The sequence below is a fragment of the Amphibalanus amphitrite genome, unplaced genomic scaffold, assembly GCF_019059575.1.
Source record: "Amphibalanus amphitrite isolate SeventyFive unplaced genomic scaffold, NRLGWU_Aamphi_draft 000069F_arrow, whole genome shotgun sequence".
In the NCBI taxonomy this organism is placed as follows: domain Eukaryota; kingdom Metazoa; phylum Arthropoda; class Thecostraca; order Balanomorpha; family Balanidae; genus Amphibalanus; species Amphibalanus amphitrite.
The window spans coordinates 575,165-591,003 of NW_024881565.1; the positions used below are offsets into that span (position 1 = coordinate 575,165).

General features: G+C 45.7%; 1 protein-coding gene and 1 long non-coding RNA gene across 11 annotated transcripts; one reads left to right on the forward strand and one right to left on the reverse strand.

The window, feature by feature from the left end:
• Positions 1–21: 21 nt before the first annotated feature.
• LOC122378969 (nuclear speckle splicing regulatory protein 1-like) lies at positions 22–13,271 on the reverse strand. Of its 9 annotated transcripts, none has more exons than XM_043360699.1 (6): positions 13,157–13,271; positions 5,769–5,865; positions 5,137–5,263; positions 2,906–3,064; positions 1,209–1,416; positions 22–788 (listed from the first exon to the last, which is right to left on the reverse strand). In XM_043360699.1, exons 2-6 carry the CDS (start codon positions 5,795–5,797, stop codon positions 187–189), a joined length of 1,125 nt encoding a protein of 374 aa, XP_043216634.1. In that variant the 5' UTR covers positions 5,798–5,865; positions 13,157–13,271; the 3' UTR covers positions 22–186. The 9 variants fall into 9 exon arrangements, with proteins under 9 accessions (XP_043216634.1, XP_043216640.1, XP_043216638.1 ...); XM_043360705.1 differs by having other exon boundaries at positions 5,101–5,263; positions 13,157–13,195; XM_043360703.1 differs by lacking the exon at positions 13,157–13,271 and adding an exon at positions 7,519–7,555.
• LOC122378970 lies at positions 7,553–11,958 on the forward strand. Of its 2 annotated transcripts, XR_006256107.1 has the most exons (3): positions 7,553–7,846; positions 8,937–9,084; positions 10,704–11,958. It is a non-coding gene; the product is annotated as an uncharacterized LOC122378970 (long non-coding RNA). The 2 variants fall into 2 exon arrangements; XR_006256108.1 differs by lacking the exon at positions 8,937–9,084 and having other exon boundaries at positions 7,554–7,846.
• Positions 13,272–15,839: the final 2,568 nt, after the last annotated feature.

The window sequence follows — 15,839 nt, forward strand, 5'->3', positions numbered from 1 at the left end:
ACACTTTAAATGCTACCAAAGTAATATAAAACATGTGTATTTCATCTAACACAATGAAAACAAGCAATGCACCTAGTTACACAATGATCACGTCGGGGTGGCTTGATGTACTTTCGAGCGTCTACCGGCGCGCCAAATTCAATCGTCAGTCGGTACTCACACCTCGCGGTATCGAACGGGAGTGGCTCAGGCCTGCAGCGACACGGGGCTCGGGCCGTTAGCGCGCGCCTCTCGCCGCTCCAGGTAGCGCTGCCGCGCCGCCTCGAACACCTCACCGACGGTGCGTTTGTCGTACAGCGCGCGGCGCCGGGCGGCCCGCTCGGCAGAGGAGGCCCGCGGCCGGGCCGGCTGCGAGGGCGGCGGCGGGGGCGGCTCCCTCTGCCCCTCCCCGTCACTACCGCTGCCGCTGCTGGAGTCCGAGTCGGCGTCACTGCGGCGGCGCTCGGACCGCTCCTCGCCGCCGTCACGCCTCCTCTCTGGGTCCCGGCTGCGGGACCGGTCCCGGTCACCGGAGGGGGAGCGGCGCCGGCGCCGGTGCCGTCGCTCGCTGGCCGCCGGCTCCGACCGGTCCGGCTCGGGGGACGAGGAGACGCGCCTCGCCCGGTACTGGCGGCCCGGCGCCGCCGGGGACGTCGGCTCCGAGCCCGGCTCCACCTTCACCGCCGTCTCAGAGGTCTCGCCGGGCTCCGGTTTGACGTCGTCAGCGTCGGAGCGCGCCGCATTCGCCTTCTGATACATGTGTCGGTAGAAGCTGCCCAAATCCTTTTGCTTCGTAACGTCGTTGATCTCTGTAAATGAAGAACGGACGGCATAGTGTCAAAGGCTGATAGCGAACTGAGACGCAATACGTTGGCAGATTCAAATTAATTACCATGCAGAGTGTAGGTAGTAGATATTCATATTTCATCCAAGAATCAGAATGGAGCATTCAGAATATGATGGAGACAATAATTTAGTGCAAACCCATGCTCAAGCTCGACGCATTGGGCCCAAATGTAGAAAACGTGCGCACCAAGAAAACGACACAAACAATTCAGATCGTTGGGCATCAGTTTGTAGACCATCATCTGAATAGACAGCAGCGATACAAGTTCTTAGATATGTAAATCGTGGGCTATGCATTCACGCATTCAATCTCATTATCTCCAAAGAATCCACATGCTTCCTCAAGGCACGCTCACTGCCCTCTGCCGACAGTGTCGACTCACCCTCGATCTGTTGGATCCTGCGCTCCTTCTCCTCCTCCTCCTTGCGCTCGAGCAGCCGCTGGCGGTAGGCGTCTGTGACGAACTGCTCCTTGTCGGCAAACTCGTCGCCCTCTCGCTCGCGCTCCAGCTGCACCTGGCGCTCGATGCGCCGCTCCTGCTGGTGGCGACGCTGCTCGGCCGACTGCAGCAGCTTCTGCATGTAGCGCGGCTGGCAGCGGAGCGCGGGGAAGGTCAGCAACACCGCCCGGGGGGCAGGGACACACCGCGACAGACGCACGCAGACAGAAACGGACACGGGTGCGGTCAGGGCTCAGGGGTGTGTTACAAGACATGACTCACGATAAATGGTCGAACCACAGAAAATAAAATTTATAGCTGTTACAGGGAGTTTGAGAAATCCGTAAGCTTGCAAACTCACTAGGGAGTTTACAAATTCACTAGGGAGTTTGCAAACTCACTGGCCGGTTAGGGAGTTTGAGAAATTCCAGAGCGATTGGGCCAAACAAAAACAAGTGTGCAGCATGTGGGTGGCATACGTGCCGTCCGTGATGTTAAAACAAAGGCGGCTGGTTATATAGGCCTCGCACGCTGACAAAAAGCTTATAGATCATATGCACACTATAAATAGCTTCGTCTGATTTTAAACTGTTCAGTGATCTATCCAAGCATGTACCGCCGCTTTATTTAGTCATGCATTTATTTAGTTCACGACCCAATTAGATCGGTTCCACTCAAGTGTGGCTATTCCAGAGTCAGGCTCAATATATCAAAGTAGAAACAGCTCAGTTGGTCACTTATGCTAAGTACAGGCACACGCACCAATTCACGCCCCATTCCCACTCCGCCATAGACGTGTCATCGAGAGCCGGCGCTGCTGGCATCCAGCTGCGACTGGAGCACGTTGCTTGTTTGTTTTTGTTTTGTTGGGTTAGGCCCTTTCGGTCTGACAAGACCATTTCAGAGCCGGAAGAATGAAAGGAATTAGGGGGAGACATTGGTCTGGGCAGGTAACCTAGTGAGTCACCGGCACTGAGCCCGTCCGAATGGACAGGCCGACCAGCCCCCCCCCCCCCCTCCCCCCCCCAACACTCTCTGCACCCGGCTACGGGGTGCGCTCCCTTGGGAGCGGCCCGCATGAGATAAAGGTGCTGGTCCAGCCCCGGGAGTGGGGGTTTCGGCGTGGAGGAGAAGGATTTCAGTATCCTGAGGATGGAAACGACGGAACGGAGGAGCACGTTGCTCCGAACCTCCCCTTTTCAGCTCCGCTAGTAGCTTTTTTCCGGTAAAAAAAAAAAATAATGATCTGTAAGCTTTTTGTCAGCGTGCGACGGTTATATAGGCCGTTCCACTAGCCGCCTGTAGTTCTCTATATACCGTGCCGCCTGTGTTTTAACATCACGGACGGCACGTACCGCCACCCTCATCTGACACACTTGATTTTATTTGTCCCAATCACTCTGAAAGTTCCCAAACTCCCTGACCGGTCAGTGAGTTTGCAAACTCCCTGATGACTCTGTAAACTCCCTAGGGAGTTTGCAAACTCACGGATTTCTCAAACTCCCTGTAACATAGCTATAGTTACACACTGAATTATCGATACAACAGAATACAGTTATGGTCATCAGCATCGTTCGACAACTCAACGGGCACGAAAACGTCCGTATACGGATCATAAATAGTTTTTGAATGTCGCTTACCTTGTTATCCACTGTCTTCTTGGTCTCAACCTTATTCTGTTTCTGCTGTTGCATGTCATCGTAGACCTCATCGTACTGGAAGAGCGAGGCGTCTTCCTGCATCGCCTGCCGGATCACCTTTCGCGTCTGGGCCGCCTGCACGGAGCCGTGCGATATCGACTGAAACGGCACCAACAAATTAGCCCACACTGTCATACCGACCGACTGCCTTCCCTGACGATGTGTTCGCGATTGCTCAGAGCGCCTTCGAGATAGAACTTTAAGTGACCGTCCCACCTTGACATTAGTTTTGAGTTGAGATAACCAAATCGGGGTCCCTGGCCTGCAATTACCGGTTTGAGCACTCACAACATCGAGCAATGCTTTAATTCGGAGATACTTTATTTCAAAGGTGCAGTTTTCGGATTCTAAGGGGCTAATGCGTTTGAACGCCCCCTTGAATTTGTGACGTCAGCGCAGGCCTACCGATTTTAAAATCTAATACTAAAAGAAAACTGTTGCTCTTGCGGTTTATACTGTTTGCGCGAAACATATTTCGCACTTTAAGATACCAAATTATTGCTTCCAAATGACGTCAAAGGAACAGCGGAGGCCCTAAAAAGTAACCAAAAGTAAAAGTCTAATGTCTAAAAAAACGGTGAATATTTTTCAGTGAAATTCGTTATAGATTCATTTTTTGTCTTTTTGAACATCATTTTGATACCAACTCATTGACTTTTTTGGAAGGTGGTGGGAGGGTTACTTTAACCCGCGCCGTGCTGGTGGGCTGAGTTTTCCGTGGTGTCCTGGGGGAGGGGGGAGCGTTTTCACGCCCCCCCCCCCCCGCGCCTAACTCGGCTCCTGGGCCACGTAGCGACGCGCGGTAAGAGGCAATTGAAAGAACGTCAAAAAAATGAAGAAAATACAGTCATTTTTAGGTCAGGTCAAAGGTCAGGTCGCCAGAGGTCAGCAAAGGATAAAATATTGTCTATTTCAACATTTTTCGAAAACCACGGCACAACTCGGGCCAATAGAGCTACAGCGTCGCAGAAAAGTGCATTCGATAGCTCTTTCCGGGTGGTACTGGTACCCTCAGATTTGACCTCAGGTCAACGGTTTGACCTTCAGAGGGCAAAAACTGCAAATTGCCGTTTTTTACGAAAAACTTTTTTTTCTTAAATAACTTTTCGCTTAAGAGAGTCTCGACATCAATTTTGCCAGCATCGTGTTCCTCTCGTCGACACGCTTCAAATGAACTATAATTTGACCTTAAAAGATCAGTTTGAAAATTTGACCTCAGGTCAAGGTCATGACCTGACCGGAAAAGGTTATGTTGCATTTCAGTCGTTCCATATTGTCGAGTCGGAACATCTAAGGCGTTTTCATCGCTCTAGCATGTCTCTATAAGAAGTTATTAGCAAAAAAAAAAAAACTGCTAGACTTCAGTTGCGAACTGAGATGACCTCAGAGGCATAAGGAGAGGTCATTTTCCGGTTATGTGAGTCATCTTTACATCTTTTCTGGTATTTAGATGTTTGAAAGTGTTAAAATGGCGTTCGTTCAAAAGAGGTGCATTTCAATTTTTCCTATTGACTTCTAATGGGGAGGTCGCAAAACTGACTTGACCTTAGGTCACCGATATCGAAATTCCGAAACACTTTGTACACACTGTTGCCCTCATCAATCACTGAAAGTTTCAAAATGATCGGTCACTCGGTGTAGTTATGGCAGACATCGAAACTTCTTAGGTGAGGTCACTTGAGGTGACCTGGTGACCTGACATTGATGAACCTGGGTCTGAAATTTTCACATCATGGGCGGAAAAGATGTATGAACAGGTGTGCCAAAAACATCGGCGCTGCACGCCGCCGTTTTTGAGATATTCGTCAAAAACCCTGAGGGGGGCGTGAAAATAACCCCCCTCCCCCACCACGGCGCGGGTAAAGTTTGACCTCCCTGACCTTCATTCAAGCTGGTGGGACAAAATTTTCACACAAAAAAGTGAAATAGTGTGGCAATAAGACTCCTCCCCAAGCCACAACGTAGGCTGACAGTTCATCAATCTGGCGAGAGTATGCTTAAGGAAATATATGCATTACAAGGAAATGTGCTTCACAAGGAATGCGCTATAGTTAGGTATTTTAAAATAAGGTGATCAGACACGAAATATGCTGAATAGTCGGAGGACATAGAGATAAGACCACACTCATGCATACCTATAAGCAAGGAAAACAAGATGTCATGGCACATGCCTTGAGCGCAGCTTTGCCCCAATCCTGAGCTGGAGCAGACTCATCGCCACTGCTGGAGTCATTGTTGAATATTGATGGCCTTATGGCACTAGTCTGGGACTTCTTGGCAGGCTTGATTAATCCATATCTGAAATCACAGCAATAATGCACATGAACAGTACAGAACATCATGCAATTACAAGTTCCAAAAGCCAAAATTTTTAGTTAGGTATCTGATAGGTATCAGGATAGTCCATATTTTCATGGCTATATAGTGCCACTATGTGACATCCAGCTACCTAGCAGGGACATTTACAGGCATTTTGACTAAGGTAAGGTACCTGATGCATTCTGCAAGAGGTAGGTCTTGGCTGTTTGGTAGGTGTTCATTACATGTTGGATTACATTAGGTTAGGTTATATTTGATTATGCATGTCTTTATTTCACACAGTACACACTTTATTTTCTATTGAGGTAGCATGCTGTATGATACATTTGTGGAATCTGTAGCTGACAGAGGGACAGACAGTAGCAAAAGATTGGGTGCCCACTGATCATAACTTAAAGCAGAAGTTCAAGCATCAATACAATAGCAACACCAAACCAAGCTTGAACTTGCTCAATGCTAATATAGGTACAATACACATACTTACTGCTTCTGAGAACTTTGACCTGCATTCATGATAGTTTCTGACAGCTTGCCTGGGACTTGGGAGTATATAGCAGCAAATGTGAACTAAATGTAGGTCCCTGAGGAGAAAAAGGAAAGTTAGAAAGTACAATGCAAAATATGGTGATATCCATTTAAGTAAGCTTAACTTGCAAACATATGATAAAGATTCAGGTTGTAGAGCTGATATATCATTCTCATCTCATCTGTTTGATATTTTTTAAACTATCTTTGATGGATCCAAATTCCAGTGGGCATTAGGCCTTAGGGACATACTCCCTCCCTGTAAAATCCAAAATGATAACTTTTTCTCACCAAGGAAGAGGCAGGTATAAAACCTTCCACACTTTGTGCATTCTACTGCTGAAGGTATGGTGATGGGCTGTGACCTTGAGATGGGTGCTGCTGCCAGTGATATCACAATTCATGGTGTCTCTAATTTACTAAAGGTGCAGTGTTTTCAATTGATGAAATTTGACCAGTGGAGTGGTATGATATCAAAAGCATATGTGGTAAAAAAATTGATTTATGTTAAGAATCTGAAATTGATTGGATTGGGATGGCAGGCTCATATCATGCCACTAGCATGCACCCAGCAGCAGTGAGGGATTACAGTGTTGGAGTGCTGTACCAATTGTTATCTCTGCATTGACATTGGCATTCTTAGGTCAATGCTTTGAGCTTTGAGGTACCTAGTACCTACCTAGTTTAGTTCAAGGTACTTCAGCATCTAATGATTGACCACTTCTGACATTTAATGTGTTTTTAAATCAGGTATCTTGTCCTAAATTGAGATAATGACCCTCTGATGCCTGATGGCAGCTTATTACCATTAATCTGGCTAAATAGTTTTCATCACAGCTATGAGTGCATGTAAACAAGAAATGGTGACAAACATCAATACAAACAAAACATCATCATTTTCACAATTAGTCCCTGACCCTCCCTCTTCAGCTCCTGTTTCAGCTATTTGTGCCAGTTCTCATCAAAATAAGTACATTAACTAACAAGTGCTTATCTAATAAGTCCCGCTTTGAGGATTAAAAGCATTAACTCATACCTACTGATAACCAGGGACCAAATATTCTCAATAACCTCTCACATATGGTGGCCGATCGGGAGAGATAGCCGGGTGGATGTTCCACCAACACTGCCATCGCCAAGGCCATATAACCGTCAGTGCATTTCGCAAGCTGACATCACACTTGTGGTGATCGCTATGGGCTTGTTGATGTTTCCAAACCCAAATTGTCATGTGTGCTGGTGGAACGCTGGCACTGGCAGCATTGATTGGTGAAACACCACCGGGGCATGCACCTGATTGTCCCTGAATTGAATTACCAAAAATATTAGCACTTCAAGTTTAAAAACCTACGGCTTGCATAACAATAATGCAATAATTTACAATCTACAAGAATTTGAAATAATATCAATATAATTAAAAGGTGCCTCAATTTGTGTTGTGGTCTCAAAATACGTGCCCTCCATTTACCTTCCGGCTCCCTCCGAACGTCCACCTCACAGACCTCACATATCAATATCCACAGTCAACTACACACCTAATATACGGCCTTGCTACACACTTTAGAATGCACAGTGCACATCAACATTATGGGTTTGTTCCCGTCGCTCCTCTAACCTCCTCCAAGCTCCTCTAACCTCCTCTCGTTTCAAAAAATCGTTCCCGTCGCTCCTCGAAGCTCCTCCAAGCTCATCTTGATTTCACATCTCACCACCACTATTTGCCTCCTCCCTCATCCCCATAGATATAAAAGACTAGATGGGACATTGGCAGTGTTTTAGTGCGTGCGACTGGCCGCCATGTTTGTGAGGGCGGGAATCTGCGGCGCTGTGTAAACACTACGGGAGGAGGGGGGTATTTGAGACTGATTTTGTGGTATTTTTCGACCGAAAAGTGCTAATCTTTTTTGCTCACGGCATTCTTTGGAATGTGTAGATTGTGGAACAAGTGCTGAAATATGCTTATCTATTGTAATTTGGCTACGTTAGCCTTAGACATGTTGCACTGTTGACGCTGATGAAGAATAGGCGGCACCAAAGGTAGATTTGCTTGGCATGCCTGTTTTAGATTTAATTCAGTTCTCATGTTTTTTTTTGTGCACACCACAATCCTTTAATTATTCTTGCATGGATAGAGCATCATTCATATGATTTTTCACAAAGAAAGCTTACCTAGATAGGTACCAGAACATTGGCAGCGGAAAGCAGACTCATTACCTACACTTGCTTTGCCTGCTCACTTTCTACTGTTGCCTTCAATGGACAATATTTATGAAGTAAGAAGGTTTTATGATTATAGGTTTTAAATAAGTACTTTACTTAATGTCATCAGTTAGTATTAAATAGTAGTTCAGTGCCAAACAAAAAATCCATGCACTATGCCAGATGCCTCGGGGGCTCTTATCCGCTCTGGGTTCAGAGTGCAGTGGCCTACCACGCTCACCCTCAACCAGAGCTGATAGATAGTGAAAATGCCAGACGTCGTGATATCTGCACCAGTGAACCGTGTCGCACATTTGATCCCAATAATGAACAGCACAGGGGTGACGTAAAAATGTGCATTAGTTGGAGCACCTAAACTCAGATTGTCATTACTTAATTAGTTTTCACATTGTAAAGCTTAAACTACACTTCATGCTCTTTTGGCTCACCTGTTATCAGTATCAGTAAATAGGGTATTAGTAAATCTGGCGTTACCATCAATGCTAAGTGCTAACAAGTAAATATGAAGTCCAAGGAAGATAAAAATCATAATCTTACTTGACCTAACCTTACCTACTAACCTAACTAACCTACAACCTACAAACCTCAACCTACATACAACCTCCATACCTACAACCTACCCACCTACAACCTACCAACCTTATATGTGCCGACGGTGGCACCAGATTTATGGATACCCTTATTTGTTAGGTACTTCACTCCACTTCTCATTTTATTTGAAGCTCATTTAAATTCTTGTATTTAAGTCTGTGTAAACTATTATTTTAAAAACCTGATGCTTTTCCATGACTGTAATCTCACTGTTTGCTATGTGTATTTTGTAGTGTGTACTGTGTGCACATCCAGTATCCTACACTTGTATGCTACAGGCCTTGTTTTGATCTGACTAACTGTTAATATGTTTCAGCTTTAAAGACTAGTATCTTTTGAAATTGAAATTTGCCTCTCAGTCTCTCAAGAATCAAGATGCCAAATAGATGTGCAGGATTCTGGATTTGATTGCTGACAAACCAGGGATGAGGCTCAAGAGTCAAGAGATCACCCTGCATTGGCAAGTAAAAGCTACAGACTCTTGATTTTTTATATTGTTACAGGTTATCTGTCACCGAGAGCGATTGCTGTAGTTCAATTTCTTGCATCAAAATTGGCAGAATATGACTTCACTGATCACTCTGACGTCATTTACGGCCGACCTATGGTAGCTACACAATTTTTATTTCTATAAAATGTTTCAGATTGATGCAGCCGAAGGTACTGCAAGTTTCGTATTGTCACGTCTAGTGGTTTAGAAATATTGCAACAAATATATATTTTAATTTTTTTCAATATATAAATGTAAATATTTTATTGCAGAAAACAGGAGAGGGGCTCTGTAGAGCACCACCCTCCAGTCATGCGTGGGTAAAGGCCCATCAGTCACTAAAACCAGAATAAGTGCAAAAAATTATTACCAAATGCCCGGAGACTGCTTTACCATTGCCAACATGTGTGTGTGTGTGTGTGTGTGCGTGTGTGTGTGTGCGTGTGCGTGTGTGTCAACAATGTGTTAACAACAAATACAACACAATTGTGCCTGGCGTATGTTAACACTAAACACTATTAGCCATATTTTATCTATATTACTATTTGAGGAGGGTGCGTCTGTCCGTTACCGAGGTCCCGACTTGGTGGTGCTTTGCGTGGACTACAGGCCAGACCATTGCACCTAGCGCCCTGAAATTTGCACAACTTATAGATCAAGGATGCGCGACGTGCCTTTGAGGGGTCTGGGCTCGATCGGGTCGATAGGGAGTGCGTGGCGCGTGCTCAAAAAGTGCAAATTCGCGTCATAGACTTTACATGTATAAATTGGCGTGCGAAATCGGGCGAAAACGGCTAATTTTGGCCGACACGGGTCCAGTTCCCGTGCAATATCTTGGTGACCAGGGGTCCGACCGGCACGGGGAAAACAGCATCGTGTACAGAATTGAACGGGCTATTGAGTGGTGTGCAATGCAGAGGATAGCACGCGCCACGTGCACCGGAGAGGGCACTTTTATTTGAAAAATTGCGGTTTTTGAGGGATTTTGGAATTAATTTTATTTTTAGGCGACCATTAAATGGAGCGAGTTGAATCAACGCCTATTTGCAAGAGAAAGGTACCGCCTCTCATATAAAAATTGTGAAAAGCTGATTGATCCAAATCAAGGTGGTGCAAATCACAGGAGAAAATGATGTTTGTCAATTTTGTGCCACTTTATTAATCACACGGGGTTTGCTGCATAACCTGATACCTTTGGCAAATGAATATGGTACCATTGGATAGAGCATTCAATTCTGTTCAATATTCACTCTTCATTTTTGCATGATGAGCAACAGTATTCTTAAAAAATGTAAATGTTCCAAACCATTACATTGTCATTTTTAGCGACGTTCATCGATGGCCCTCAAAAGACTTCACGCCAGTTTTCGAATCATTCTTAAGTAGAACGCATGATAATACGACACGGGCACCTCGATGCGATGCATCTTTTTTGTTTTATTACAACATGCTTGGCCGTCAAAAAGCAATCGAACGAAATGGATACCAACCAAATCGACACAGACCAACCCAATACCCACGGGTCAAAAATAACCTTTCTTCGCGTTGCGGAGCACGCGGGTAACCCTAGTTGATACTAATCGAACCTTCCAGGTGGCTGGAACAACCCCAGTGCCGCACAGTTCTGCGGGATATTCCGGCACCTGCTCCACCGCTGCGGCGTCCGGCCCGGCAGCACAGGGAAAGTGGCAGCCCTCGACCCGACCAGCATCCTGGCAGTCGGTCACACGACCAGCGGACGGGGAGCCAGCCTTACTACCTCGGCCTCCACCACCTCAGACAACGGTGCCACGGCACTCCACATCATCACGGAGCACGACTTCCAGCCTGGGCTGTCGTCTGGTGGGCAACATCGTCACCTACATCGCAGGGTTCGTGGTGAAGAAGGCGCTCGACTCTGTCAGCTGTAGCACCTGTCAGGAGGCCCTGGTGAGCGACATCCAGCCGGACGACATGACACAGCTTTACCACCTCTTCATCATCTCTGCCAGATGAGCTAAGGTGGGGACGGGTTACATGCCTGGGATCTGACTGAGACCCGCTCATACCCTGCCGAAGTGTTGGTGATTTCAGCGGTCAGCTGTCTCTAGCCGGTGTCAGTGAGTGGCGGCCAGCTGCCGCTGGAGTGGGTATCTACCGGTACCGTCGATAGCTGCTGTGTGGCGGATAGCGTGGATTTGGATGGACACTTCATATTAATGAACAGATCAATGTCTGGCCGATAAAAGACGTATTTTGTCGATGATTGCTTAGTGACTGAGTGGGTCCACTGGCGACCAATGCAGTGGGCGCTGGGTTAACGCCTCGCCTCTTGTGACCGTGTCGATATGTAGCACTGTTAATTGCCGATTCGTTGCCGGCCGTCTCTGCTCCGTGGCTGGCTGATCCGGCGCAAACTGGTGTTCGTGGCTGAAGGCGCGGCTACAGTTACACTAGCTCGCCACGTGCCTGTGCGACTATCGTCGGTGCTGTCTGCAAGGGCGATGTCGGTGCCTGTAGGGGGCGCGGATTGATTCAAAGTGAGGAATGGGTCATCGGAGCTCGGGTCAGGTCATGTTCGGCTAAAATAAGCGGATTTTGCGATTTGCCGCATCCGGGTGAATTTCCTTGCCTTCTAGTGCATGTTTATGCATTTTGCATGCGTTTTTTTTTTTAGTGTTTATGTCTAGATAACGTGCATTTGCCTCGAGGTCAAGGCTGCGCTTCATATGGGCAGTTTTCGGAGCATCTTGCTCATTTTATTCGTAATCCTTAATTATGTTTGCGGATTTGTGCCCGCAAATCATTTTTTAAAGTAAGATTGACACGGGATTCGAGATCGGCGCCCATAAATACACTTCACATGACCCGCCATGTGTCAAGGTCATCCGAGGTCATCTAAGGTCGCTGACCTTGTATGACCTTATGTGACCCGGTTCGCTAGATTTCGAGATGAGGTTGATTGGGAATGATGTAACCCATTTCGCGGACAGTTCACGCGTTTTGGTCGATTTTATAACTCCAGTGACTTTACTGGTTCGATTTCCAGTGTTTGACCTGACCTCTGAGTTCACCCGTTGACCTAGTACCCTGAAATTTGGTATCACTGGTTTACTCACATCGCGGACAGCATACCTATTTTTTTCCGTTCTTGCTCCGTCGAGGGGCGAACGGCTGGAGTTCACTCCGTTCACCCTGGCTTCCCCTACTCGTAAGACGCTGACAAACTACGAACGGGTGAGGGCTAAAATCATAGGCGCGGGAGCCGGGGGGCAGTGGGGGCAGCTTGCCCCCCCAACTCTGGGGCCGTGGGGGCGGTGCCCCCCACAGCTTTGAGACGGAATACCACACTTTTTTTGCAAATGTTTTCTTTTTTTGTTGAAAAAGCCGAGGGGTGAAAAATAACTGGCCTAAAACCGGTGAGAAAACTAGATTTGGGGGTACCCTAGGTTGACCTCTATTATGGTGTGCCCCCCCCCCCCCAGTCGGAAAGTAGTTCCCGCGCCCCTGGCTAAAATTGCACTTATTGTCGATCATTGTCCATTGCATACTGCATACATAGATATAAAGTATGGTAGCCATAATGGGAAACTAATTTTATCTTAAATTAGCATGCCAATTGCATCTACCTTCGGTGCCGCATATCCTTTATCAGCGTCTTCAGGGCTATATGTCTAGGGCTGATGTAATTACATTACTATAAATGCACATGTTTCTGCCCTTGTTTCACAATCTACTCATTCCAAAGAATGCCATAGGTAAAAAAGATTAACACTTTTCGGTCGAAAAATACCACAAAATCTGTCCCAAACACCCCCCTCCTCCCATAGTGTTTACACAGCGCCGCAGATTCTCGCCCTCACCAACATGGCGGCCGCTGCTACGTATTCGCGAGTCGCTCCCGACATGGGGGTGCCCTATCTAGTCTTTTACCGGGGTTACATGAGCGATCCGTTCCAAATACGCACTACGCTAATGCGCATCAGCTCCCCACAAACGGATCTACGGCACCGGTTACATGAGACTAATTCGTTTTATCTACGTCAAACGGATCTTGTTTGGCTCACCCGGGCTGACTCCTCGACGGCCGGTAATTCGCATCACAAACGGAATAGGATTAGCGTACAGTCATGGCGCAGTTGCGGCATTTACCGGGACGACTGAGCTAAATTTTAAATAATTATATCATTTGATAGGCTCAAAAACATTTAAAATTAACATGAAATCAAAAAATGAAAACAAAGTTTTCTTGTTTTAAGTCAGTGGGCACTGATTCGCCATGCAGCGACAGCAGGGTGGTCAGAAAAAATTATCTATCAAAATATTTCATTCATTTTATTTCACATGCAAAGACTAAACCAAAATACTAACATTTTTTTGTTATTTTCTACGAGGCAGCCAATAAAAAAATGCTTAGTATTTTGCATTTTGACGCTTCCAGTCAGCAAAGAATAGTTCTTGTGAAATACGGCCCGAATCGTGTGCCTCGGACGTTTACGGTCGTCAAGTTAGATGTAAGTGAATCCTAATCTATAATCTAAGATTCGGAATCAGGTGAGCCCCTACGATTTGGACCAAACTTGGTCAGTGGATAGTACGTAACGTCCTGATTACGATGCACCCAAAATCTAAGCTCGGCCCGCCATATTTACGAAGTTACGGATGTTTCAATTTCAAGGTCATTCGGGAGAGCCCCTACGATTTCCGTCAAAATTTGTGTACTGACACTCTAGATGCTCCTCATTACGAATATCACAAAATTTAAGCTCGGCCCGCCATATTTATGAAGTTACGGAGGTTTGAATTTCAAGGTCATTTGGGTGAGCCCCTGCGATTTCCGTCAAAATTGGTATACGGACATATTACATCCTCCTCATTACAAATATCATAAAAGTTAAGCTCGGCCCGCCATATTTTTCAAGTTACGGAGTCACAAAGTTACGTAATTTCAAGGTCATTCGGAGAGCCCCTCCGATTTTCGTCAAAATTTGTATGCGGACACATTACATGCTCCTCATTACGAATATCGTAAAAACTAAGCTCGGCCCGCACTATTTCAAAAGTTACTGACGTTTGAAACACACTGAAATTCAAACATCTCTAACTTTTAAAATAGTGCGGGCCGAGCTTAGCTTTTACGATATTCGTAATGAGGAGCATGTAATGTGTCCGTATACAAATTTTGACGAAAATCGGAGGGGCTCTCTGAATGACCTTGAAATTACGTAACTTTGTGACTCCGTAACTTGAAAAATATGGCGGGCCGAGCTTAACTTTTATGATGTTTGTAATGAGGAGGATGTAATATGTCCGTATACCAATTTTGACGGAAATCGCAGGGGCTCACCCAAATGACCTTGAAATTCAAACCTCCGTAACTTCATAAATATGGCAGGCCGAGCTTAAATTTTGTGATATTCGTAATGAGGAGCATCTAGAGTGTCCGTACACAAATTTTGACGGAAATCGTAGGGGCTCTCCCGAATGACCTTGAAATTGAAACATCCGTAACTTCGTAAATATGGCGGGCCGAGCTTAGATTTTGGGTGCATCGTAATCAGGACGTTACGTACTACCCACTGACCAAGTTTGGTCCAAATCGTAGGGGCTCGCCCGATTCCGAATCTTAGATTATAGATTAGGATTCACTTACATCTAACTTGACGACCGTCGGACGTTTCGGTTACATGAGCGATCCGTTCCAAATACGCACTATCGCTAATTCGCATCAGCTTCCCAAGAACGCATTCAGTGCACCGACTACATGAGCAAATTCGTATCAGTGACGTCAAACGGATCTAGTTTGGCTCTCGGCCCGATGCGCATTACAAACGGAATAGCATACAAATGTGGCGCACTTCCGTAGCAATAGAGGTGGCTAAATTAAAAATTTATTATCTTATGTCTTTTTTGCATTTAATCTGCTCAAAACATTCTCATTTAACTTAACAAAAAAAAGTTAAACATAAAGTTGTCTTGTTTTGACTCATTGGGCAATTGCCTCTCTTGATTCGTCTGTAGTGCTGTCAGAAAAATGTTTCAACTGAAATTATGTGGATATTTACTATTTGGTTTTCACAATATTTATTATTGAAAACTTGACAATATACCGACATATTTTTTAAATATTATTTCAAAAGAAGAAATTGAAAAAAATACCTATTATTTTGCATTTTAATGTTTCTTTTTGCAAAGAAATAGTTCCTGTAATACGTATCTTGGTCCTATTCGCTTCTAAGCCTGTTTCTCAGCGGATTTTGTTCGGACCGCCGATTCGTATTAGCAGGTGGATACATGAGTCGGTAGTACGCTCCTGATTCGCATTAGCGGTGAATCCGATCGTGATACGTATTTGCTTTGCTCATGTAACCGCGGATCGGATCGCCGATTCGTACTAGCAGGTGGCTACATGAGTCGGTAATGCGTTCCTAATTCGAATTAGCGGCTAAATACGTATTTACTGTGCTCATGTAACCCCGATATTTATATCTATGCTCATCCCAAACGAAAGTTGGTTTTTTGGAGGATTTTTTTTTTTTTTTTTTTTTTTGCTCGGTCGGCCTAGTGCCATACCCGAGCAGGGGGCAGTTACTCCGGCAATTTTCGCCGGGCAGCAAGTCTTACGTTAAACCGGTTTATGTGAACCCGGTAGCAAAAACAACGTGGGATCCTATCTTAATGTGGAATCAAAGCTAAGGGGGGTACTTACGTGTATAGCCAAAGAGCCGAGATGTCCGGAGTCGCAAACAC